This window comes from Oncorhynchus nerka, linkage group LG23, assembly GCF_034236695.1.
Source record: "Oncorhynchus nerka isolate Pitt River linkage group LG23, Oner_Uvic_2.0, whole genome shotgun sequence".
Taxonomy (NCBI): domain Eukaryota; kingdom Metazoa; phylum Chordata; class Actinopteri; order Salmoniformes; family Salmonidae; genus Oncorhynchus; species Oncorhynchus nerka.
Window position 1 is genome coordinate 25,419,178 of NC_088418.1, and position 27,200 is coordinate 25,446,377.

At 42.3% G+C, this 27,200-nt stretch overlaps 1 protein-coding gene and 1 pseudogene across 3 annotated transcripts; one reads left to right on the forward strand and one right to left on the reverse strand.

Annotated features, from left to right (window-relative positions):
• LOC115106584 (STIP1 homology and U-Box containing protein 1) lies at positions 1 to 27,200 on the reverse strand. 3 transcript variants are annotated; one of them, XM_065007985.1, is made up of 8 exons: positions 27,032 to 27,200; positions 6,949 to 7,185; positions 6,520 to 6,718; positions 5,936 to 6,101; positions 5,517 to 5,595; positions 5,269 to 5,325; positions 2,153 to 2,269; positions 1 to 1,871 (listed from the first exon to the last, which is right to left on the reverse strand). In XM_065007985.1, exons 2-8 carry the CDS (start codon positions 7,060 to 7,062, stop codon positions 1,746 to 1,748), a joined length of 858 nt encoding a protein of 285 aa, XP_064864057.1. In that variant the 5' UTR covers positions 7,063 to 7,185; positions 27,032 to 27,200; the 3' UTR covers positions 1 to 1,745. The 3 variants fall into 3 exon arrangements, with proteins under 3 accessions (XP_064864057.1, XP_029485317.1, XP_029485316.1); XM_029629457.2 differs by lacking the exon at positions 27,032 to 27,200 and adding an exon at positions 8,307 to 8,436; XM_029629456.2 differs by lacking the exon at positions 27,032 to 27,200 and adding an exon at positions 8,284 to 8,436.
• On the forward strand, positions 16,245 to 19,216 carry LOC135563994 (general transcription factor II-I repeat domain-containing protein 2A-like; annotated as a pseudogene).

Sequence of the window (27,200 nt, forward strand, 5' to 3'; positions counted from 1 at the left end):
TATAATTAACATATCTACATTTAATACAGTTGTTTATTCTCAAGCTCTTCAGAAATCCTCAAAAAGCCAACCCCTCACCAACACAAAACCTGCAGTTCACTAAAATCACATGCATTCAGTTGAGAAAGGGGGCTTACGGAAACTAATTGAGGAAAAACTGAGAAATATCTAAGACGACTCTTGTCAACAGCTGAGAATTCCAAGCTCCTAGTCAAGGTACTGCAACACTGATTGCTGTGATTGGTTAGAAATGCTGGAAGGGGGACGGACATAGGTTCGATCAAAATAGGGAAAGACACTGAAATGAGAAGGTATAGGAGACTCAAAGTATTGGGAACATGACTGCTTTGACCAATAGTCAGTTGTCTTACTTACATTTTTAAAGTTGTTGCGAACACCTACTGCTACTGTGTGGTTATAGTAAAGTAGGCATGTATGACGGGGCTTTTCCCTGCAATGGAGTAGGAAAACAATTATTGGCCAAGCAGACCTGAATGCTTATAACAAACCTGAGCAGACCTCATGCTTAACAATGTAGGGAGTCCATTGTCATGTCAAATGCATACTGTACCGGCGGTTGCACTACTAGCCTTCAGCCAAACATTGTCCAAGCGCACGCACCTATTGTTTTGTCTCTAATAACAGCAATTACAGCACAGTCCTTCGAAACAGGTTTCAAGAACATCAAACCCAAAGAGAAAGTAAAGACGATAAAAGTGGAGGCATATGAACCATTAGAGAGGAAATAGAAACGACCTTGTCGAGTCTCTATGCAGCACTTTAAACTGATGAATTGTCTATCATCTCCTTCTTGGATGACGACAAGAATGCCATTTGGTACTACTGTAATAATACATACAACTCGTTGTAAAATAAAATAGGTTTAATCTATTCACTCTCACTATATGCATACATTCAACATAGTATAACTGGCCGCTATGAGGGACTGATATAATGCAATAGAGGACCGTTGACCATCAGTTGGAACATTATAGTTTGTATGACCTTGTTATAACTCCAGATCACAGGCAATGACTTGAAGCAGACCGACTTAGTTGGTCAGTTTTCTATAATACATTTCTCACATTTGCCATTATCTTGCATTAAAAAAAAAAGTCCACACTAGATTGTTTGAAAAGTAAAATAACAATTTGGCATCAAATTGACCAAGACCACCAACACTGAATTGTGGGAAATAAGTCATTACAGTACAACTAACCCATTATGTTTTAAAAAAATAATAAATTGAAATAAACAAAAATACTGGAGTAAGAGTAAGATAAAAGGCTAATATTTTCATCATTTAGGTAGATAGTTCCAATGGTTATATTTGAGAAGAGATTGGAAACTTTACATTAGAGGGTTTTGAGACCAGCGTGCAGTGCGATGTGTTCAGAGAGAATTGTGGCACAGACAGATAGAGGGGGAGAGAGACAGAGAGACCTGAGAAACATGGCCCCCAATTCTGAGGGAGAGAGGACTATCAGAGGAAGGGAAGCGATAAAGAAAGATTTAGAGAGAAGGGGAGGAGAGAGAGGAGACCGATTTAGAAAGAGAGAGGAATCACCTCGAGATATGGCTGTCATTTTGCAGTCCATAGTGTGACCCCCCTATGTGTAAAGTGCATGTCCAGGAGGGAGTTTCTGAATTCTGTCACTTCCTTTTTTTCCTTGACACTTCTGGTGTGGATCTCAGCTCTGGGGCGTGTGGATCTACGAGCCATAGGGGGTTCGGGTTATGGGGGTTCAATAGTCCTCCACCCAACCGTTCTCCTGGATAAAGGCGTCGATGACCTCCTTCATGGCCAGGTTGGGGATCAGCTGGTCGTGAGTCAGAGGACTCCGGGTGACCGGGTCGAAATGGCCCACTCGCTACAGAGGAAAAATGGTATTGGTGTTGCTGTGAGATGGTGGCTTTCATTATTATCCATTTTACTCATGGTTTACAGTTTGCTTTGGATAGTATTACCCCTGTGGGTGAGTGGTTGATCGAGTAGGAACGGCAAGTGTATTTATAGCAATCTAAATTGGTGGTAATTTAGCGGTAAGAGATCGGTAGTGTGGCTAAAACAGTATGTCTATGAATGGGCAACGGTTAATCTATACTTCTGCTGAGTAGATGTCTATGACTATAAAAGGATGGTATACTGTACCTGTAGATGCTCCTCAATGTCCTTGCGGTCGTAGGTGATCCCACTGGGGGTGATGCAGGGCTCCCTCATCAACTCAAAGCTGATCTTTCCACACAGGTAGTCAGGGATCTCCCGCTTCTGTGGGGTTCACAAGAATAGACATGCATGTAAAATGATACATACAGCTGAAGTTGGACGTTAGCCAACTACATTTAAACTCAGGTTGTTCACAATTCCTGACATTTAATCCTAGGAAAAATTCCCTGTCTTAGGTCAGTTAGGATCAACACTTTATTTTAAGAATGTGAAATGTCAGAATAATAGTAGAGACAATGATTTCTTTCAGCTTTTTATTTCTTTCATCACATTCCCAGTGGGTCAGAAGTTCACATACACGCAATTAGTATTTGCATAGCATTGCCTTTGAATTGTTTAACTTGGGTCAAACATTTCAGGTAGCCTTCCACAAGCTCCCACAATAAATTGGGTGAATTTTGGCCCATTCCTCCTGACAGAGCTGATGTAACCGAGTCAAGTTTGTAGGCATCCTTGCACGCACACGCTTTTTCAGTTCTGCCCACAAATTGTCTATAGGCTTGAAGTCAGGGCTTTGTGATGGCCACTCCAATACCTTGACTTCGTTGTCATTAAGCCATTTTGCCACAACTTTGGAAGTATGCTTGGGGTCATTGTCCATTTGGAAGACCCATTTGTGACCAAGCTTTTGCCTTGAGATGTTGCTTCAGTGTATCCACAGAATTTTTCCTACCTCATGATGCCATTTATTTTGTGAAGTGCACCAGTCCCTCTTGCAGCAAAGCACCCCCACAACATGATGCTGCCACCCCCATGTTTCACGGTTGGGATGTGTTCTTCGGCTTGCAAGCCTTCTTCCAAACGTAACAATGGTCATTATGGCAAAAAAGTAATATTTTTGTTTCATCAGACCAGAGGACATTCCTCCAAAAAGTACACTATTTTTCCCCATGTGCAGTTACAAACCGTAGTCTGTCTTTTTATGGTGGTTTTGGAGCAGTGGCTTCTTCCTTGCTGAGCGGCCTCTCAGGTTAGGTCGATATAGGACTCGTTTTACTGTGGAAACTGATACTTTGTACCCGTTTCCTACAGCGTCTTCACAAGGTCCTTTGCTGTTGTTCTGGGATTGATTTGCACTTTTCGCACCAAAGTACATTAATCTCTAGGAGACAGAACGCGTCTCCTTCCTGAGCGGTATGACGGATGCATGGTCCCATGGTGTTTATACTTGCGTACTATTGTTTGTACAGATGAACGTGGTACCTTCAGGCGTTTGGAAATTGCTCCCAAGGATGAACCAGACTTGTGGAGGTCTACAATTTTTTTCCCTGATTTCTTTAGATTTTCCCATCATGTCAAGCAAAGAGGCACTGAGTTTGAAGGTAAGTCTTGAAATTTATCCACAGGCACACCTCCAATTGACTCAAATGATGTCAATTAGCCTATCAGAAGCTTCGAAAGCCATGACAATTTTCTGGAATTCTCCAAGCTGTTTATAGGCACAATGATCTTAGTGTATGTAAACTTCTGACCCACTGGAATTGTGATACAGTGAGTTACAAGTTAAATAATCTGTCTGTAAACAATTGTTGGAAAAATGACTTGTGTCATGCACAAAGTAGATGTCCTAACTTGCCAAAACTATAGTTTGTTAACAAGAAATTTGTTGAGTGGTTGAAAAACTAGTTTTAATGTGTCCAACTTGTGTATGTAAACTTCCGACTTCAACTGTAGATATTAATACTACCCCCTAGATGAGTGGTTCCCAAACTTTTTTGAACCGTGATGGGATAAAAAAAAAAAAATTAATAGGGACATTTGAAGTGTGCCGCATAATGTAGTGGTAATGACCTCCAGCTCATCTGATCCATACAGCAAATCTATTTTGTGAAACATTTTTTATAGATTAAATAGGGTTTATTTGAACTAGTTTAATAGTTCCTTACTCGTGATGATTAATTTGTGTGTACCGAGGGCCAGATCCAGGTATAAGCGGTCGCTTATGCGCCCTGGACACATTCTAAAAGGTGCCACTACGGACACAAAGCCATGTTCCGTTTGTTTCTATGACAGAGGCTGTGTTACAGCTAAGCCTAAATCAGACATGCCTGTGCTAATGGTTCTCACAGGCGATGTTAAATTATACAAATGGCTTTGTTCGTGATGGGCGTCCCTCAAATTATACAAACGTAACAGCCTGAGCACACCGGACTTGAAACAACGATACAGATGTAACCATGTGTGCCATTCAATGTTTCACCTGAGCCTCACTGTTGTTTCCAAGTCAAAATTCCATGAGCATCCGAAGGGTCACGTTTATAAGGGAGAGTTCAATGTGTGTAAAAAACAAAACAAATTTTAAATGTATTTTTATTTTTTTGAAGAGTAATAATCTAGATTAGGAAAAGTTTTACAGCACACCTGAGAGTTCATCAAGGCACACTGGTTGAAAACCACTTCCCTAGACACCATCTAGATCATATTCAATAGGTAACAAATAGAAGAAAACTGACTAAAAGGGACGGACTATCTGAACTTGTCCAATAAGAAATCCTTGTTTTCCATGGTAAAACATTTTTATACGGTGTGCCCTAATGAACACAATCCAGTATAGGGGTTTGAAACACCAAATGTTGACAGAGGCAAGACGATGTCTTCTTAACTGACGATGACAATTACATATACCAAGTCAACAACTATATATAGGCCCCGATAATCCTTCATAACAAGCCTCGACAAGCAACTTGAGGTGGCGGTTGCTGTAGAAACGGCTTGGACTGGAAATAGGAGGTGGAGTGCTAGTCTATTTTGGTAACCATAACACTGGCACAGCTAAGTGTCAAAGCAAGGGGGTGGGTCAGACACAGCTGATCAGAGAAACAGAGTGTGGTCAAATTCTACGTGTGTCTCGAAATTAAAACGTGTGACATTTTATGAATAACATCAAATATTTATTGTTATTTCAGTAATGCACAGCTGTGTTGTGCTATGGCTAACGATATTGAATAACCAGTAAGATTCAGTGAAATTAGTCTGGATTGAAGGTTGTTCACAAATCACAGTAAACGGTGTGTTCAACTCATTTTAAAAGTATCACTCACTTTTCTCTTCTCGTCCACTTGTGAAAAGAGCTCCTCCATGTCCATAAGGAACTTGTCCTATTTAGGAGAAAAGCAGAGAGAGTCGGGTGAGGCTAGCACAGAGCATTAACACAAATGCCCCTCAATATCAATGAGATATGGAGAAATAGGCAACATGATGGCAATTCAGATGCACGACGCCAGTGCTCAATACTTTAAAAGCAAGTGGTCCCTGCATATTGACATAGGAGGATATAGACATAACTTACATGTGTTGATTTGATCTTGACGACGACGCTGCCACTCGGATTGTCAGACTCTTCGTTTTCCCGGCAATCCGCCACTTCCCTGAGAAAATGATAAAGAAGTAGCATTTCCTTAATCACTCACTAACGATCCCAAGATGAACTGGGACAGAAAATGCATCCGCAAATTCTAATGCATTAGCCAGACTTATTCCCCATCTCAACAATTTTATTATCACACATGATTATGCATGTGTAGAACACTGGGCAGGATATGTTGCAACTCATTAAATGTAATTCAAGGTGGTTCTGGCAATGAACCTACAGTATACGCAATGAACTTCTATGCTTCCCCATAGGAAATGGAATATCAGTGCAGGCGTTTTGCTCATACAAGAGTATGAGTCTCAGTCTAAGAGTGTCGGTCCAGGTCCCTCCCTCACCTCTCCTTCTCAGCCAGGATGAGTTTGGTGAGATAGGCAAGCAGCTCGTTCTCCTGGTTGATGCGCTTCTCCTCGATGCTGTTCCAACGCTTCTTTTTGGCGAGCCGCAGGGCACTTGGGATGTCGTCTCCAAAGTTCAGCCGTTGCTCCTTGGCCAGGTTGTAAGCTGCCCACAGAACAGGTCCAGATATCATTAATGTTGTCCGTTGAAAGTAAGAGCTTAAAACTGGTATGCGGCCTCTTTTCCCCATCTACAGATCTTAGCATTCTACAAAAGAACATTTTAGTTGCACTACAAAATTCAATACAATTTCAGTTTAGCACCAATACACAGTACTAGGCACCTCTGAGGTTTAGTTAGATTGCAGCACATAGCATTCTAACTAGCACTCAAAAACAAAAATGCACATCAATGAATACCATCCATTTGCAATACTGAGGGGGGCCATATAAATACCATCCATATAATCATATTTATTCACTTTAAAGACAAACTGAGCCTATATTGGTACTGCTACTCTGACTTTGTGAAGGCCCAGGCTTAATCTGTATCCGAGAAACTGGCCCGGAGGGTTGTTCCTGACCTCTCTGCAAGTTGCCGATGGCCTCGTCGTAGTTCTCCAGCTCCAGGTGACACTGGCCCAGGAAGAAGTGGGCCTTGACCGACTGGGGGTCCATCTCCAGCGCGTGCTTGCAGTCCGCCAGGGCTTTGTCGTGCTGCTGCAGCTTCAAGTGGCACAGAGCCCGGTTGGTGTAGTACACCGCCACCAACGGGTTACGGTTCTGTTGGCAGGATACACAAGAAACACAAACATATTGCACAGGCTACTGTTGTAAGGGTGCATCAGTCCAGCATATAGGCTACTTTTTATACGTACATCAATCTATTCACAATAGGTGAATAAGTCAGTGTCAATATCTCATGTCATACCCTTTCAAAGCAAGCGGACAAGTCTAGCCATGTCAACTACTACTACATCATCCGGCAGAAAGGGAGGTAGCTCGCTACTCACGATGGCTTTGCTGTAGCAGGTGGCAGCCTCCTGGTACTTGCGGCAGAGGAACAGTCGGTTGCCCTGTTCCTTCAGCTCCTGTGCCGTGGAACTCTTCTCCGGGCTGCCTGCCATCTTCTCCGGTGGCTCCGCGGCGCCTGCTCCGCGCTGCTTCCCTATCCTGTTCCCCGTCTCTCCGGCTGGCTAGCGGTCAGGTGAAAGAATGGCCAGGCCGTCTGTTCTTTGTCTTCTCACCAACTACAAACGAAAGATGGGCAGCGTCACGCAACAGTCAATGCCTTGCTGCTGCAATGCACCTGCACTGCATTGAGCGCTTTTGATGAGGTGCAGTCGCTGTGGCAACTCATAAATTGAGCCCTCACACTTCACTGGCTAGCTATGCATCATCATCACTGTTGTATGGTTGTGCAACTGCAAAATGCTGAAGTCGAGGTTCGAGATGCAGAAAAGCCAGTCACACCACCTGACCACACTGAAAGGACCGCATTTGTCAAAATTCAGCATATCCATGTCAAGTCCCGAAAGTTAGTTAGGTCAAGACTATAACGTTAGCTCTGCTTGCTAACGTTGGTCCATGTCGCAACGAAAAAAAACACGTTAATTAGCTAACATTGGACTAAAGGAGCCGAACATTACTCCTTACTCCAAGGAAGCCACAAGTCAAATACTCCATTGCAGTACGGCTCTAGAAACATAAATTGCTCTAACGTTACTTTCATATCACATCAAAACCATTAAACAAATTAAAAACACACTGTCTGTACATCGTTTTAACCGGATTTAATTCAGTTCCAGCACATACATAGTATTTTTTCTACCGTTTACACACAGGTGTTCGAGGCGCAGGTAGTTACAGTACTTAGCACACTTGTCTGTTTCCCGTAAAAAAGAGCTGTAACATGGAAATGTGCCCGTGTGGGAACCATAACCCAATAAAAAGGTGTATCAACTTAACATTCTGATTTATTTTATTAAATTATTTCTCGCCGATGTCAAAGAATTATGTATGTGAAATGTACTGTAATGGAACTGTGTCATGGTCAAGGGCTAGCAACGGTGGTTAGCTAAGAAGGTAATTTAGCTAGCTATCTAATCTTAAAGCTAGCTAGAGTGGACTTTCCCCACTATGAGTTTGCGGTTGACTGAACTAGAAATTATGGCAAATGTATAGTACTTAGCTACATTTCAACGTCCAAATCCCTGCAAACCTCACAACAACCCCCGCGAATAAACAACTAACATTAGCTGGTTAGCTAGCTAACGGCTAGCCTACCTCAAATTTGCGGTTATTTATATACTACTAGCTCTACACAACATAAACATATGTAACCTCACCTGCTCAAATGAATTTCACATACAGGCGGTTGATGTGCCAGTATCTTTCGATTTCAATTCTTAATTTATTTGCTTTTCCCATTGAGCTGTTACGACAGAGCTGACAGGAGCTAGCAAGTTTGTTTTTATGCTGACGTCATGATGTAGACGACGGAAACTCGCGAGGTACGCTTCAGTGAAAATACATGTCTAACAGATGGCACTCTTTGACAACATGTCATCAAATTATAAATGCTCATGCAATTCAGAGAATAATGGGTGTAAATGATACACGTTTTTGATATGTGTTAATTGATTCCGTATCATCAAAGTCAGGGTTGGTCTGATTGCCTTTCCGCAGCAACTGAGGCTCAGATCACGCGTCTAGCTAAGCAGAATTTGCTGAAAGCAGCCCAGGAAGCGAAATTTCGTTTCATAGTATACCCGAAGGTATAGTACATGAGAGTACATGAGGGAACACAAGTATATATAGATTATATACAATGGACAATTGAGCTAGGGGGTACAATATCACATTACACAAGGACCTTAAGGGACATACATACACTTATAATTCTAACAGCTTTTTTGTTAGTAAAGTATTTAATTGTCTTAAAATACAGTTCAATGTATTTTTGTAGGGTAAGAAAACGTGTTTTTTTGTTTCTAAATTTACATTTGTGAATATGAAATTTGGCCAAAATAATACATTAATTTATGTAATTACATTTTATGTAATTAAATTAATTACATAAAAATGTTTCAGCTTATTCCTAGTATACCCGAAGGCAAAGTCATTGGGCGCGTTCGAGCGGATCACTTTTGTCATGACGTTGACCAACGTTGATCACCGCCTTTCAAAATGTGTTTACATTACGGGTATGAACATTTTCCGACTTGCGACTACATGCATAGAGAAAGAGGAAGACCCAACTCGGTGGAAAATCTGTCTCCTTCCAGCAGATGGCGTTTTTTCGTTGTTTTTCCTCACCAAGCAAGGAGTTTTTTAACGGAGGTCAATGAAAGTCGAATTTGGTCAACAACAAAAATGTATGGCTTATTTGCTACGTGAGGTTTATTTAATTGAACAGAAGTTTTGTAATTCTTATGAGTGTACTGATATAAGTAGGACAAAAAACACTTTATATTGGAGTTTGCTATGCATATTCTTGACATGGGGCTATTAGCATAGAGCATCTCTCCATTGAATGCAGGTGGTTGTCGTCAACAACCCTCTTCGAATATTCAAAAAAGGTTTACAATAATGAGATGTATCCAGCAATCCAAAGAAAGGATAGGCGTGAGCTAGACAGCCTGTCGTGCCGCTTTGCGGACAACGACTCCCATTGTTAGGGCGGAGAGACATGTATCTTGTCAGTTTAGAGTACCACTGTATGGTACCCTTCATTCAGCAAAATACGTATTTTTTCCTATTTACACTTTGTAGTACATTTTGACACTATAATAAACATTTGACTAATATCGATCCCACGTAGGCCATTTTCTACCAGAGAAGTTTTTTGCCTTCAGTTTTGAGGGAGCGTCCAATTGGCATGATGACTGCAGGAATGTCCACCAGACCTGTTGCAGATCATTGAATGTTAATATTTCTACCATAAGCCGCCTCCAAAGTCATTTTAGAGAATTTGGCATAATACCTATAAAACCTAGAGGTCAGACAAGGGAAATGGTTCCAAACTTTTTCCCAACATACGTTTAGGGGATTTTAGAAACACGTAAAATAAGGGCTGTGTTTCGTGTAGGCTTACCCGGTCGTGATGTTTTGATAACTGTGTAAATCTCTCTAGGATAAAGTAGCTCTTATCAATATATTCACCTGTATTTAGCCCCCCCAAAATTAAATGCTAATTAGCTGCTAATGTGGCTATCATAAAGAACTACAAATGCCATGATGATCTGGACGAGACTGCCGAATCAAGGCAAATGTAAGAATCTCTGGATTAACTATCTAATGTTAGCTAAATGTAGTAATTAATACATTGGCAACATTTCTTTAAATGGACAGTTCTGAGAACTGTCTTGTGCAAATTTTACATTGACACTATACCTGTCAGGAAAGGTGTCAGCTAGAGATGATATGCAGGAGCTTGCCGGGATTTGTAGTTTTGCATGATTTTAACTTTGACCTAAATTAGCATTTTTTTAAATCTGAGAGTAAATAGATCCAAATATATTGATAAAAGTGACCTTGTCCAAGAGAGATTTACATGGTTATCAAAACGTCACGACAGGGTAAGCCTACACGAAACACAGCCCTTATTTTAAGAATTTCTCAAATCCCTTATGGGGAAAATTAATGTTGGAAAACTATTGGAACCATTTCCCTGTTTGACCGTTAGGTTTTATGACACCGCCACTGTCCATAACCTTTGCTATATGTCAACTGCATGACCTTTACAACAACCATGTGATCAAAGGTCATGAACTTTCAGAACCAAAGTATTGTGGGATACAACCTTCTGTTTTTTTGGAAGCAAAAAGCACTACATGCTGATAAATGGTTGATGTTGCCACCTATCATTGGGTATTATCAATGCATGTTTACAGTTTTGGGTGGATTACTATTTTGAACTTAAAGATGCACTACGCAGAAATAGCTCTGTCATTTCCTGGTTGCTAAAATTCGCGCTCTGGGGCAGGTTTTCATCAAGGATCTCTCTGTACTTTGCTGCATTCATCTTTCCCTCAATCCAGACTAGTCTCCCAGTCCCTGCCACTGAAAAACATCCCAGCAGCATGATGCCGCCACCACCATACTTCACCGTAGGGATGGTGCCAGGTTTCCTCCAGACATGATGCTTGCCATTCAGGCCAAAGAGTTCAATCTTGGTTTCATCAGACCAGAGAATCTTGTTTCTCATGGTCTGAGAGTCTTTAGGTGCCTTTTGGAAAACTTTAAGTGGGCTGTCATGTGTATTTTACTGAGGAGTGGCTTCTGTCTGGCCACTCTACGATAAAGGTGGTGCAGTGCTGCAGAGATGGTTTTCCTTCTGCAAGGTTCTCTCATCTCCACCGAGGAACTCTGGAGCTCTGTCAGAGTGACCATCGGTTCTTGGTCACATCCCTGACCAAGGCCTTTATCCCCCTCATTGGTCAGTTTGGCTTGGTTTTTGTCAACTGTGGGACCTTATATAGACAGGTGTGTGTCTTTCCAAATCATGTCCAATCAATTGAATTCACCACAGGTGGACTCCAATAAAGCTGTAGAAACATCTCAAGGATAATCAATGGAAACAAGATGCACCTGAGCTCAATTTCAAGTCTCATAACAAAGGGTCTGAGTACTTATGTAAATAAGGTATTTTTGTTTTTTCAAATTTTTATAAATATGTAAACATTTCTAAAAACCTGTTTTCACTCTGTCATTATGGGGCATTGTGTGTAGATTTTAGAATAAGGCTGTAACGTTACAAAATGTGGAAAATGTCAAGGGATCTGAATACTTTCTGAATGCACTGTATATATATATTTTTCCCCCACATTTTTGAACTAGGCCTTTATTACTCCTGTGCGAGTGGAGAAAAATACTCCTCAGCTGTTTGGGTTGTGTCAGTGTGTGTGTGTGTGTGTGTGTGTGTTTTGTTTGGGTGTGTCAATGTAGTGTATGAGAGTGTGTATACAGTTGAAGTCAGAAGTTTACATACACTTAGGTTGGAGTCATTAAAACCTGTTTTTCGACCACTCCACAAATTTCTTGTTAACAATGAAATGACTGATGATTTGCTGAAAGAAATTGAAAGTAAGATTGTTGGAGCTCTTTTGTTTGACTTCAGCACAGCTTTTTATATCATTGATCATAACTAGGGCTGTTACCGTGACACATTGACAGCAAAATTCCACGTTCACACACACACACACACACACACAAAATTCCACGTTCACACACACATACACACACAATTCCACGTGACCATTGAGTCACGGTAATCTCCTTTTATGCACACTGGATATGTTTGGTTGTACCCAGCTTGATAAAAACCATCAGGTCCTAACGACCTAAGTATTCAGGGATCCATTGTCCCTCTAACCACTCTGACATCAATACAAATGCAAAGAAAATCACATCAAACATGTAATCAAAACAGTAGGCCTATAGTACTTTAAAACTCACCTCACTGTGATGATTATTTTTTATTTTTTAGATCACCTTTATTTAATCAGGTAGGCTAGTTGAGAACAAGTTCTCATTTACAACTCCGACCTGGCCAAGATAAATCAAAGCAGTGCGACACAAACAACAACACAGAGTTACAGATCAAATCAAATCAAATGTATTTATATAGCCCTTCGTACATCAGCTGATATCTCAAAGTGCTGTACAGAAACCCAGCCTAAAACCCCAAACAGCAAGCAATGCAGGTGTAGAAGCACGGTGGCTAGGAAAAACTCCCTAGAAAGGCCAAAACCTAGGAAGAAACCTAGAGAGGAACCAGGCTATGTGGGGTGGCCAGTCCTCTTCTGGCTGTGCCGGGTGGAGATTATAACAGAACATGGCCAAGATGTTAAAATGTTCATAAATGACCAGCATGATCGAATAATAATAAGGCAGAACAAACAAACACAATAGAGAAAAAAAGTATATATACAGTGTGTTCAAATGAGGTAAGAAGATAAGGGAGGTAAGGCAATAAATAGGCCATAGTGGCGAAATAATTACCATTTAGCAATTAAACACTGGAGTGATAGATGTGCAAGTAGAGATAGTGGGGTGCAAAGGAGCAAAACAATAAATAACAGTGTGGGGATGAGGTAATTGGATGGGCTATTTACAGATGGACTATGTACAGGTGTAGTGATCTGTGAGCTGCTCTGACAGCTGGTGCTTAAAATTAGTGAGGGAGATATGGGTCTCCAGCTTCAGTGATTTTTGCAATTTATTCCAGTCATTGGCAGCAGAGAGCTGGAAGGAAAGGCGGCCAAAGAAGGAATTGGCTTTGGGGGTGATCAGTGAAATATACGTGCTGGAGCGCATGCTACGGGTGGGTGCTATGGGTGGGTGCTATGGTGACTAGTGAGCTGAGATAAGGCGGGGCTTTACCTAGCAAAGACTTATAGATGACCTGGAGCCAGTGGGTTTGGCGATGAATATGAAGCGAGGGCCAGCCAACGAGAGCATACAGGTCGTAGTGGTGGGTAGTATATGGGGCTTTGGTGACAAAACGGATGGCACTGTGATAGACTTTTGTAAATGACATCGCCGAAGTCAAGGATCGGCAGGATAGTCAGTTTTACGACGATATGTTTGGCAGCATGAGTAAAGGATGCTTTTTTGCGAAATAAGAAGCCAATTATAGATTTAGTTTTGGATTGGAGATACTTAATGTGAGTCTGGAAGGAGAGTTTACAGTCTAACCAGACACCTAAGTATTTGTAGTTGTCCACATATTCTAAGTCAGAACCGTCCAGAGTATTGATGCTGGACGGGTGGACAGGTGCGGGCATCGATCGGTTGAAGAGCATGCATTTAGTTTTACTTGCATTTAAGAGCAGTTGGAGGCCACAGAAGGAAAGTTGTATGGCATTGAAGCTCATTTGGAGGTTAGTTCACACATTGTCCAAAGAATGGCCAGAAGTATACAGAATGATGTCGTCTGCGTAGAGGTGGATCAGAGAATCACCCGCAGCAAGAGCGACATCATTGATGTATACAGAGAAAAGAGTCGGCCCGAGAATTGAAGCCTGTGGCACCCCCATAAAGACTGCCAGAGGTCCGGACAACAGGCCCTCCGATTTGACACACTGAACTCTGTTTGAGAAGTAGTTGGTAAACCAGGAGAGGCAATCGTTTGAGAAACCAAGGCTGTTGAGTCTGCCGATAAGAATGTGGTGATTGACAGAGTCGAAAGCCTTGGCCAGGTTGATGAATACAGCTGCACAGTAATGTCTCTTATCGATGGCGGTTATGATATCGTTAAGGACCTTGAGCGTGGCTGAGGTGCACCCATGACCAGCTCGGTAACCAGATTGCATAGCGGAGAAGGTACGGTGGGATTCGAAATGGTCAGTGATCTGTTTGTTAACTTGGCTTTCGAAGACCTTAGAATTGCAGGGTAGGATAGATATAGGTCTGTAGAAGTTTGGGTCTAGAGTGTCTCCCCCTTTGAAGAGGGGGATGACTGCGGCAGCTTTCCAATCTTTGGGGATCTCAGCCGTTACGAAAGAGAGGTCAATTTGAAGAAAGACGTTCAACAGCAGATTGAAACAGTGTAAAACATGATTGTTGTGGATGTTGTTTCAAAACCTAACACAACAAAATGGACAGTGTGTTCTAAGGTGATGATTAATTCCACACACCCATATGCATATCAGAGCTTATGCATATGCATATGCATAAAAAAAACTGAATAAAAATTAGGATTGTGCCGTTATACAATACATAGACTACCTGTCACGCCCTGACCTTAGTATTCTTTGTTTTCTTTATTATTTTGGTTAGGTCAGGGTGTGAAATGGGTGACGAATGTGTTTTTGTACTGTCTAGGGGTTTTGTAGGTTTATGGCGTTGTTTACCATCTAGGTGTTTATGTATGTCCATGGTTGCCTAGATTGGTTCTCAATTAGAGGCAGCTGTTTATCGTTGTCACTGATTGGGAACCATATTTAGGCAGCCATCTTCTTTGGGTATTTTGTGGGTTATTGTCGATGTCTATGTCTAAGTTGCCTGTGTCAGCACTATATTTAGCGTCACGTTTTTGTAGTTTGTTTATGTGTTTCTTCGTCTCTTCGTCGTCATTGAAGGAACATGTATTCATATCACGCTGCGCCTTGGTCTCCTCCATTCAAAGAATGTGACACTACCGCATATTATGCATTGCAGAAAAACATAAAACACAACTGATTTAAAATGTCTTTGGTACATAATTGGTCTAACATGTACTCCAAAATATAAAAACATGGAGTAATCGCCTTTGAGTGTGGACTGTATTACTATCCATCCTGGATGGACTGGTTATCTTATGCTACGCTCCAAAATGTCAATACATGAGTCTGGGAGAGAACGTATATAGCCTAGGCGATGCTATTGGTTCATTGATTCTGCAGGGCAGCTTACAGTTAGCCTACAATTGGTGAATTCGTATTTGATTTTGAATAGCCTAGTAATATGGCATTTAAAAAATATTTTCATAATTAATTGGGTGACACATTACCTTTAGCTATACAGAATATCTCACCACCATGCATTTCTATCTCCTACTCCAGGCCTGGGCAAAGGCCGGCCCGGGGCCGTATGTGGCCCGCGACCTGATTCAATACAGCCCGTGGAATCATGCTCAGATCACATGAAGAATTTGCGATAGTAAAGTTTGGAGAAACGTATTTGTTATTCAGATTAAAAGCCCAATGAATACTGGCCTTTGTGTAATGATGTAACTCCCACCGCTTGTGGGACATTTATTTGAAGGCACGTATAAATAACAAGGACAGACAGTGACTGACAGGCTGACACACACGTCACAGTTACAAATAGTAGCAAACTAGAAATTGTGCTAAAATTTGTTTTTCAAAGATTTCAAAGAAAAGGAAAGTAGACAATGCGTGTAGGGTGTTCCAGCAAGAGTGGACATCAAAATATTTATTTATTGAGGTATCAGGGAAAGCTGTGTGCTTAATGTGCAAAGAAAGCAAGACTACAAGTTGTCCAGACACCTCCAGACGAAGCATGCAGAGACATATAGGAATATGTCTTCTGAGAAGAGGGCAAGTGCATCAAAATAGTTGCTTTCTCAGTTGCAAAAGCAGCAAGGACTTTTCACAAAACTGCATTCAGCAAACGATGGAATTGCGAGAGCTAGCTATGTACTGTCCCACAAAATTGCTAAACATAGCAAGCCATTCGCTGAGGACGAACTCATTAGAGAATGTTTAATTGACTCTGCAGTAACTTTGCCCCGACAAGAAATAGCTGTTTGAAAATGTCAAGACGAACAGTGACACGGTGTGTTGAGGACAACGCAGAGAATATGGAACAACAGTTGAAAGTCAAGGTGAGGGATTTCACCTATATCTCTTTGGCCCTGGATGAGATCAGTGAGATCAGTGATGCAAGTGACATGGCTCAGTTGTTGATATTCTTACGAGGTATAACACCTGACTTTGAAATGACAGAAGAGCTTGCTCAATGCAGGTCAATGAATAGAACAACCACAGGGAAACATTTATTGGAGGAGGTTAATAAGTGTGGCAAAGCTGGGACTGAGTTTTGAAAAGTTGTCCAGTGTGACCACTGATGGGTGCCCAAACTTGACAGGAAAAAACATTGGCCTTTTGAAAAGGATACAAGATCAAGTAGATGAGCTGAACCCAGATCAGAAAATTATTTGCCTACATTGCATTATTCATCAGGTGGTGCTCTGTAAATGTGTTCTGAAAATGAGCCATGTTGTGGATTCAGTCACTAAAGAGGTTCACTTTATAAGAGGAAAATCTTTAAACCACATGCAGTTTGTCTCACTGTTGGAAGAGACAGAGTTGTGTCATGCAGATCTCCCCTACCACACAAAGGTTCCTCTCCTTGTTCGGGCGGTGTTCCTAGCCATCCCCAATCCATTTTTCATGTTCCATTTGTTTTGTTTTGTTTTCACACACACCTGGTTTCAATTCCCTAATAACATGTTATAAATATATTCCCTCTGTTTCCCCCATGTCCTTGTCGGGAATTTGTAAGTACTTGTGCTATGTGTTACTGGTGCGCTATGGGTTTTGTACCCATGTGCTATATGTTACTGGTGCATCTACGGGTTTTGTACCCATGTGCTATGTGTTACTGGTGCGCTACGGGTTTTGTACCCATGTGCTATGTGTTACTGGTGCGCTATGGGTTTTGTACCCATGTGCTATATGTTACTGGTGCATCTACGGGTTTTGTACCCATGTGCTATGTGTTACTGGTGCGCTATGGGTTTTGTACCCATGTGCTATATGTTACTGGTGCATCTACGGGTTTTGTACCCATGTGCTATGTGTTACTGGTGCGCTACGGGTTTTGTACCCATGTGCTATGTGTTACTGGTGCGCTACGGGTTTTGTACCCATGTGCTATATGTTACTGGTGCGCTACGGGTTTTGTACCCATGTGCTATGTGTTACTGGTGCGCTACGGGTTTTGTACCCATGTGCTATGTGTTACTGGTGCGCTACGGGTTTTGTACCCATGTGCTATGTGTTACTGGTGCGCTACGGGTTTTGTACCCATGTGCTATGTGTTACTGGTGCGCTATGGGTTTTGTACCCATGTGCTATGTGTTACTGGTGCGCTATGGGTTTTGTACCCATGTGTTATGTGTTACTGGTGCGCTACGGGTTTTGTACCCATGTGCTATGTGTTACTGGTGCGCTACGGGTTTTGTACCCATGTGCTATGTGTTACTGGTGCGCTACGGGTTTTGTACCCATGTGCTATGTGTTACTGGTGCGCTACGGGTTTTGTACCCATGTGCTATGTGTTACTGGTGCGCTACGGGTTTTGTACCCATGTGCTATGTGTTACTGGTGCGCTACGGGTTTTGTACCCATGTGCTATGTGTTACTGGTGCGCTATGGGTTTTGTACCCATGTGCTATGTGTTACTGGTGCGCTATGGGTTTTGTACCCATGTGCTATGTGTTACTGGTGCGCTATGGGTTTTGTACCCATGTGCTATGTGTTACTGGTGCGCTACGGGTTTTGTACCCATGTGCTATGTGTTACTGGTGCGCTATGGGTTTTGTACCCATGTGTTATGTGTTACTGGTGCGCTATGGGTTTTGTACCCATGTGCTATGTGTTACAGGTGCGCTATGGGTTTTGTACCCATGTGCTATGTGTTACTGGTGCGCTATGGGTTTTGTACCCATGTGCTATGTGTTACTGGTGCGCTACGGGTTTTGTACCCATGTGCTATGTGTTACTGGTGCGCTACGGGTTTTGTACCCATGTGCTATGTGTTACTGGTGCGCTACGGGTTTTGTACCCATGTGCTATGTGTTACTGGTGCGCTACGGGTTTTGTACCCATGTGCTATGTGTTACTGGTGCGCTACGGGTTTTGTACCCATGTGCTATGTGTTACTGGTGCGCTATGGGTTTTGTACCCATGTGCTATGTGTTACTGGTGCGCTATGGGTTTTGTACCCATGTGCTATGTGTTACTGGTGCGCTATGGGTTTTGTACCCATGTGCTATGTGTTACTGGTGCGCTATGGGTTTTGTACCCATGTGCTATGTGTTACTGGTGCGCTACGGGTTTTGTACCCATGTGCTATGTGTTACTGGTGCGCTACGGGTTTTGTACCCATGTGCTATGTGTTACTGGTGCGCTATGGGTTTTGTACCCATGTGTTATGTGTTACTGGTGCGCTATGGGTTTTGTACCCATGTGCTATGTGTTACAGGTGCGCTATGGGTTTTGTACCCATGTGCTATGTGTTACTGGTGCGCTATGGGTTTTGTACCCATGTGCTATATGTTACTGGTGCGCTACGGGTTTTGTACCCATGTGCTATGTGTTACTGGTGCGCTACGGGTTTTGTACCCATGTGTTTGTTGTTTTGTATGCCTTTAGTTTTATATATCAAACTGCTCCGGCTATTCACCAAGTTCTGCTCTCCTGCGTTTGACTTCCCTGCCACCAGTTACGCACCCCTTACAGATTGCTGAGTTTGGGGAAGGTGCCTGAAAGGGTGTGGGACCTGAAGTCGGAGATTGCTGAGTTTTTGCAAATTAAAGGAATATATGTGGATTTCCCTCAACTGCAAGATAAATAATGGTTGGCTGATTTTGCCTTCACCGTGGACATCATGGCCCTCATGAATGAACTGAATTCCAAACTGCAAGGGAAGGGCCTTTTTGCACAACAGATGTACAGCTTTGTCTAAGCCTGCAAGGGAAAATTACTCCTCCTGACCCGCCAAGTAGAAACCAACAATCTCACCCACCTTCCGACACTACTAGTCTGACACTATCAGATGCGGGAGAAGTATACATCGATGCTGCATGCTTTGAACTGTGAGTTTTCCTGTCGTTTTGAAGATTTCAAAGTGTTCATCAAAATGACATGCTGTTCGTTTCCTCTCCTTTCACCTTCAATGTAGATAACGCTCCCACTGACCTGAATCTGTAAGGTTCGTCGTTGGTGGAAGAAGGTGAGGACCAATGCGCAGCGAGGTAGGTGTCCATATTGTATTTAATACGAATACTGAACACTTGAACAAAAACAATAAAACGACAAAAACGGAACAGTCCTGAACGAACAGAAAAGAATCACCCACAACTCAAAGGTGAAACCAGGCTACCTACGTATGGTTCTCAATCAGGGACAATGATTGACAGCTGCCTCTGATTGAAAACCATACCAGGCCAAACACAGAAATCCCAAATGATAGAAAAAAGCACATAGACTGTCCACCCAACTCACGCCCTGACCATACTAAAACAAAGACAAAACAAAGGAACTAAGGTCGGAACGTGACAGTACCCCCCCCCCCCCAAAGGTGCGGACTCCGGCCGCAAAACCTGAACCTATAGGGGATGGTCTGGGTGGGCGCCTGTCCGCGGTGGCGGCTCTGGCGCGGGACGTGGACCCCACTCCACCATAGTCTTTGTCCGCCTCTTAACCTGCCTCCGTGGCCTCTTTAGAACCTGCTTCCGTGGCCTCGCCGCCAACCTCGGACTGGGGACCCTAGCCACGGGTCTCGAATGGACGGGAGATTCTGGCAGCTCAGGACAGACGGGAGACTCTGGCAGCTCAGGACAGACGGGAGACTCTGGCAGCTCAGAACAGGCGGGAGCACCTGTAGGGAGGAGACGGAGAGACAGCCTGGTGCGGGGGGCTGCCAACCGGAGGGCTGGTGTGCGGAGGAGGCACCAGATAGACCGGATCGTGGAGGCGCACTGGAGGTCTTGAGCACCGAGCCTGCACAACCCTACCTGGCTGGATGCTCCCCGTAGCCAGGCCAATGCGGCGAGGTGGAATCGACCGCACTGGGCTGTGCTGGCGATCCGGGGACACCATGCGCAGGGCTGGTGCCATGTACCTTGGCCCGAGGAGACGCACTGGAGTCCAGATGCGCTGAGCCGGCTTCATGGCACCTGGCTCGATGCCCACTCTAGCCCGGCCGATACGTGGCGCTGCTATGTAACGCACCGGGCTATGCCTGCGCACCGGGGACACTGTGAGCCTCACGGCATAACACGGTGCCTGCCCGGTCCACCTCTCTCCACGGTAAGCACAGGGAGTTGGCGCAGGTCTCCTACCTGACTTAGCCACACCCCCTGTGTGCCACCCCCCAATACATTTTTGGGGCTGCCTCTCGTCCCAGCCGCGCTGCCGTGCTGCCTCCTCATACCACCGCCTCTCGGCTTTCGCTGTCTCCAGCTCTGCCTTGGGGCGGCGATATTCTCCCGGCTGTACCCAGGGTCCCTTGCCATCGAAGATCTCTCTGGAGATTGCTGCTGCTGCCCATTACCACGCTGCTTGGTCCTTTGATGGTGGGTGATTCTGTAACGTTCGTCGTTGGTGGAAGAAGGTGAGGACCAATGCGCAGCATGGTAGATGTCCATATTGTATTTAATACGAATACTGAACACTTGAACAAAAACAATAAAACGACAAAAACGAACAGTCCTGAACAGTGCAGCAAAACACAGAACAGAAAATAATCACAAACAACTCAAAGGTGAAACCAGGCTACCTAAGTATGGTTCTCAATCAGGGACAACGATTGACAGCTGCCTCTGATTGAGAACCATACCAGGCCAAACACAGAAATCCCAAATTATAGAAAAAAAGAAAGACTGCCCACCCCAACTCACGCCCTGACCATACTAAAACAAAGACAAAACAAAGGAACTAAGGTCAGAACGTGACAGCAACTTTAGCTTATCGATCTTCACTCTGATGCAGTGATTGGACAACTATTCAAAACAATGTCACTGACGAGGTTCTATTCATCTCTCGATTAACAAAACTTTTCAAAGATTAGGAGTCATGCTCAGAAGATGTTTGTACTGTTTGGGTCAACCTACAGTTGCAAGAAAAAGTATGTCAACCCTTTGGAATTACCTGTATTTCTGCATAAATTGGTCATGAAATTTGATCTGATCTTCATCTAAGTCACAACAATAGACACACATAGTGTGCTTAAACTAATAACACACAAATGATTGTGTTTTTCTTGTCTATATTGAATACATAATTTAAACATTCACAGTGTAGATTGGAAAATGTATGTGAACCCCTAGTCTAATGACTTCTCCAAAAGCTAATTGGAGTCAGGAGTCAGCTAAATCCAATCTACACTGTGAATCCAATCAATGAGTCGAGATTGTAAATGTTGGTTAGAGCTGCCTTGCCCTATAAAAAAAACTCACAAAATGTGGGGTTCCTATTCACAAGCATTGCCTGATGTGAACCATGCCTCGAACAAAAGAGATCTCAGAAGACCTAAGATGAAGAATTGTTGACTTGCATAAAGCTGGAAAGGGTTACACAAGTATCTCTAAAAGCCTTGATGTTCATCAGTCCACGGTAAGACAAATTGTCTATAAATTAGAGAAAGTTCAGCACTGTTGCTACTCTCCCTAGGAGTTGCTGTCCTGCAAAGATGACTGCAAGATCACAGCGCAGAATGTGCATTCAACACCACAATCTTAGAGTGTCAACTAAAGACTTACAGAAATCTCTGGAACATGCTAGCATCTCTGTTGATGAGTCTACGATAAGTAAAACACTCAACAAGAATGGTGTTCATGGGAGGACACCACGGAAGAAGCAACTGCTGTCAAAAAAAACATTGCTGCACGTTTGAAGTTTGCAAAGTGCAGGTCTACTCCGCAACTGCAGAAAACATTTGGTTGAGGTTATTGCTGCCAAAGGAGGGTCAATCAGTTATTAAATCCAAGGGTTCACATACTTTTCCCACCCTGCACTGTGAATGTTTACACAGTGTGTTCAGTAAAGACATGAAAACGCGTACGTGTTTGTGTGTTATTAGTTTAAGCAGACTTTGTTTGCCTATTGTTGTGACCTATATGAAGATCAGATAACATTTTATGACCAATTTATGCAGAAATCCAGGTATTTCCAAAGGGTTCTCATACTTTGTCGTGCCACTGGATGTATGTGAACAGACATTTTCAGTGATGAAATATAACAAGTCATGGCACAGCTCATCTCTTACTGACACTCACCTCTCAGTAATCCTGCGCATAGCGACGTCAGAAACTATATCGGACTTCACTACTCTAGTCAAGCCCATCAGAGACTTCACTCCTCACACTGATCGAATAGTTTAAATGTAATGTTGAGCTCGCTCTCTTTCTTGTGTTTTTGTGCATACCCGTTAACAAGAGTTCTGTCCGTGGTGCTGAATGCACAGTGTACTTTTCCCTCCATGTAGTTCATTGCATGTATAATAATGAAAACACCTACCAAAAGGAGAACATGGATGTGGTTTATTTCTGTGCATGTCAAAAAAGTAAAATAAGTAGCATATATGGACGTGATTTACAGTAGATACATCTGTCAACACAGTCATTACATATAATCCTTTAATATGACACTGGCCCGCGATGGCAAAAACATCGTCTAACATGGCCCTCCATGGAAAATATTTGCCCTGGCCTGTCCTATTCTCTCTCCTTTATTCCTTTCTCGAGCGCCCAGGCGGGCTGTCAACAGTTTAGTGAAATACTTTTCTTTGCGAAAACAATCGATGTTCCCTAACAGATTTCACTTGGTTTCCCAAATTAAGCACTCGGTAGCTGCAGGAACAACATTGGCGATCCCATTGAAATACAGAGTTTGGGTAGAATATCACCTGTTAGGGAAGCGAGAGCATGCTCCTCAAACAGTGGTTGGTGGGTGGATGGAAATAAGTGTTCTCAGCTGCTCATATTAAGCACAGCTCCACTATAAAACCGAAATAGCGTACAAAACGAACCGGTGGGTCTTTTTTCCACCTTTAGATTTAGAATGGCCCATTATCAAATGGGCAGGAAGAGGGCTTCCTGCCCATTTGTGTCATGCCCTGACCTTAGAGCTTTTATGTCTCTATTTTGGTTTGGTCAGGGTGTGATTTGGGTGGGCATTCTATGTTCTTTTTTCTATGTTTTTGTATTTCTTTGTTTTGGCCGGGTATGGTTCTCAATCAGGGACAGCTGTCTATCGTTGTCTCTGATTGGAAACCATACTTAGGTAGCTTTTTCCCCACAGGGTTTTTGTGGGTAGGTCATTTCTGTTTAGTGTTTGCACCTTACAGGACTGTTTCGGTTATTCACTTTGTTATTTTTGTTATAGTGTTCAGTTTTAATAAAGAAAGCATGAACACTTACCACGCTGCGCTTTGGCCCGATGATTCCTCATCTTCCGACGACACATACGTTACAATTTGATAATGGGCCATTCTAAATCTGAACTATTTTTACATATTCGTAAAGACTAGATTAAATAAATTGAAAATAGTCTGATGGGTGAAAATATATCAGTTGAGCAGAGAACAGCTGTGCAGCCTGAGGCAAGGAACACAGAACAAGTTTTTTTGCTACTTTCTGAAATCATTAACAGCCTGTAGTCGCACCATGCAGCCCATATATGTTTTGATTTCCAAGACCTTCTACATTTTGTATCATTCACAACTAAAGTTACCAAATAACTCTAAATCCAGCATAAAGGACCTGTTTTAAATGATCACGTTCGCACTGTAAATGGGAAAGATGTCCTTTCTATTTTATTCAGTTAAGTTAAATTATATTCTTCTTACTTTAAAATAATGACTTTTAAGCATATCTTTCTCAGCTAAATGAACAAGCCTACAGCCTATGGTATGGTGCATAGCCAGACAACATAGGCCTACAGTAGGCCAACTCATATTCTGTTCTTCTGAAATACATTTTCTTCATATTATAATGTTTCTTTAGACCTGACTAAAATAATGGATTTATTGAGATGGTGTAAATTGAATTGATTTATTAGATTTTTTTATGTAGATGTTCTAAAAGGTGCGCATCGACAGCTTGTATCCATTTACCTTGAGACCGCCAGGCTTTTGCATGACAATAACTGTCATGACCGCCACAGCCCTAATCATAACCTATTGCTGGAAAAAAAAGTGTTATGGATTTGCATCCTATGCCTTATCATGGATTGAGAGTTACTTATCTAATAGAACACAGAGGGTTTTCTTTAATGGAAGCCACTCTAATGCAAATTTAGTTGAGTGTAGTGTACCGCAGGGCAGCTGGCTTGGGCCATTATTGTTTTCTGTTTTTACTAATGACCTTCCACTGACATTGAATAAAACCTGTGTCTTTGTTTTTGTTGATGACTCGACAGTATACACGTCGGCTACGACGGAAAAACATATAACTGACACCCATAACATAGAGCTCCACTCAGCTTTAGAATGGGTAAGTAGCAATATGCTGGTGCTAAATATAAACATATAGTTTAGATCTATTATTGAGTAATGTGGCGATTGAGCATGTTGAGGAGATAAAACTGCTGGGTGTAACCCTAGATAGCAAGCTGTCATGGTCAAAACATACAATGATTATACAAAATATTAAGAACACCTGCTCTTTCCATGACCAGGTGAAAGTTATGATCACTTATTGATGTCACTTGTTAAATCCACATCAATCAGTGTAGATATAGGGGAGAAGACAGGCTAAAGAAGGATGTTCAAGCCTTGAGACAATTGAGACATGGATTGTGTATGTGTGCCATTCAGAGGGTGAATGGGCAAGACAAGACAAAAATAACAGGGTATGGTTGTAGGTGCCAGGGGCACCGGTTTGAGTGTGTCAAGAACTGCAACGCTGCTGGCTTTTTCAAGCTCAACAGTTTCAAGAATGGTCCACCACCCAAAGGGCATCCAGCCAACTTGACACAACTGAGGGATGCATTGGAGTCAACATGGGCCAGCACATCTGTGGAAAGCTTTCGACAACTTGTCGAATTCCTACCCTGACGAATTGAGGCTATTTTGAAGGCAAAAGGAGTGGTGTGCAACTCAAGGTGTTCCTAATGTTTGGTATACTCGGTGTATAGACTCAATGATTGCTAAATGGGAAGAGATCTGTCCACGATAAGCCATTGTTCTGCTTTCTTGACATGTCAGTCAACCAGACAGGTCCTGGTAACACTTTACATGACGCCCAGCATCATAACACGTTATGACATAGTCATAGCCATGTCATAACAGCTGACATAACTTGTCAGAACCTGACATAATATGGTCATAACACTCACAACACATATTTAGACCTGTTGTGACATATTGGATTATTTTATGGCTGGTTATGACACCTGCACTACAGTTAAAGAGTTTGCGGTCACATAGAAATGTCCTTTTTTTTTTTTTGTCCATTAAAATAACATAAAATGTATCCAAAATACAGTGTAGACATTGTTAATGTTGTAAATGACTATTGTAGCTGGAAACTGCAGTTTTATAATGGAATATCTGCATAGGAGTACAAAGGCCCATTATCAGCAAGCATCACTCCTGTGTTCCAATGGCACGTTGTATTAGCTAATCCTAATAATACATTAGTTTATCATTTTAAAAGGCTAATTGATCATTAGAAAACCCTTTTGCAATTATGCTAGCACAGCTTCATTAAATAGTACCCGCAAAACACCAGTCTCAATGTCAACAGTGAAGAGGCGACTCCGGGATGCTGGCCTTCTAGGCAGAGTCTGGCGTCTGTGTTCTTTTGCCCATCTTAATATTGAATTTTTATTGGCCAGTCTGAGATATGCCTTTTTCTTTTTAATTATTTTTAACTCTGCCTAGAAGGCCAGCATCCCGGAGTCGCCTCTTCACTGTTGACGTTGAGACTGGTGTTTTGTGGGTACTATTTAATGGAGCTGCCAGTTGAGGACTTGTGAGGCGTCTGTTTCTCAAACTATACACTCTAATGTACTTGGCCTCTTGCTCAATTGAGCACCGGGGCCTCCCACTCCTCTTTCTATTCTGGTTAGAGCCAGTATATGCTGTTCTGTGAAGGGAGTAGTACACAGCGTTGTACGAGATCTTCAGTTTCTTGGCAATTACTCGCATGGAAAGCCTGTCTTCAGAAGAAAGTCCTTTGTTTCTGGACATTTTGAGCCTGTAATTGAACCCACAAATGCTGATGCTCAACTAGTCTAAAGAATGCCAGTTTTATTTGTTCTTTGATCCGCACAACAATGTTCAGCTGTGATAACATAATTGCAAAAGGGTTTTCTAATGATCAATTAGCCTTTTAAAATGATAAACTTGGATTAGCTAACACAACGTGCCATTGGAACACAGGAGTGGTGGTTGCTAATAATGGGCCTCTGTACTCCTATATAGATATTCCATTTAAAAAATCAGCCATTTCCAGCTACAATAGTCATTTACAACATTAACAATGTCTACACTGTACTTCCGATCAATTTGATGTTATTTGAATGGACCAAAAAATTAGCTTTTCTTTCAAAACAAGGACATTTCTAAGTGACCCCAAACTTTACATTTACATTACATTTAAGTCATTTAGCAGACGCTCTTATCCAGAGCGACTTACAAATTGGACGGTAGTGTACATAAGAGTGTCAAAACCAAAAAGAACGACCACGGTAGTTATTTTAAGGCTGGTTATGACACCTACATAAGAGTGTCAAAACCTACCACACAAGGCAAAACATTACATTTTACAGTCCTTTACATACAATTTCCTGAAATTATAAAACCATCCAAATTCTAATTGTAACCCCCACAAATTGAAGTCAGACATGCACCTACCCCAATGTTCTGTTGCTGATGACTGGGAGGAATGCAGTAGCAGATTTCAGGAGCAGGACAAGACACCCTCTTTTTGAATGATGACTGACATAAGGGCATGTACATGATAGACCAATCTGGTTAATATCATTATGATGGTCATAATCAATGTTCCCTTTAAACTGCGTGC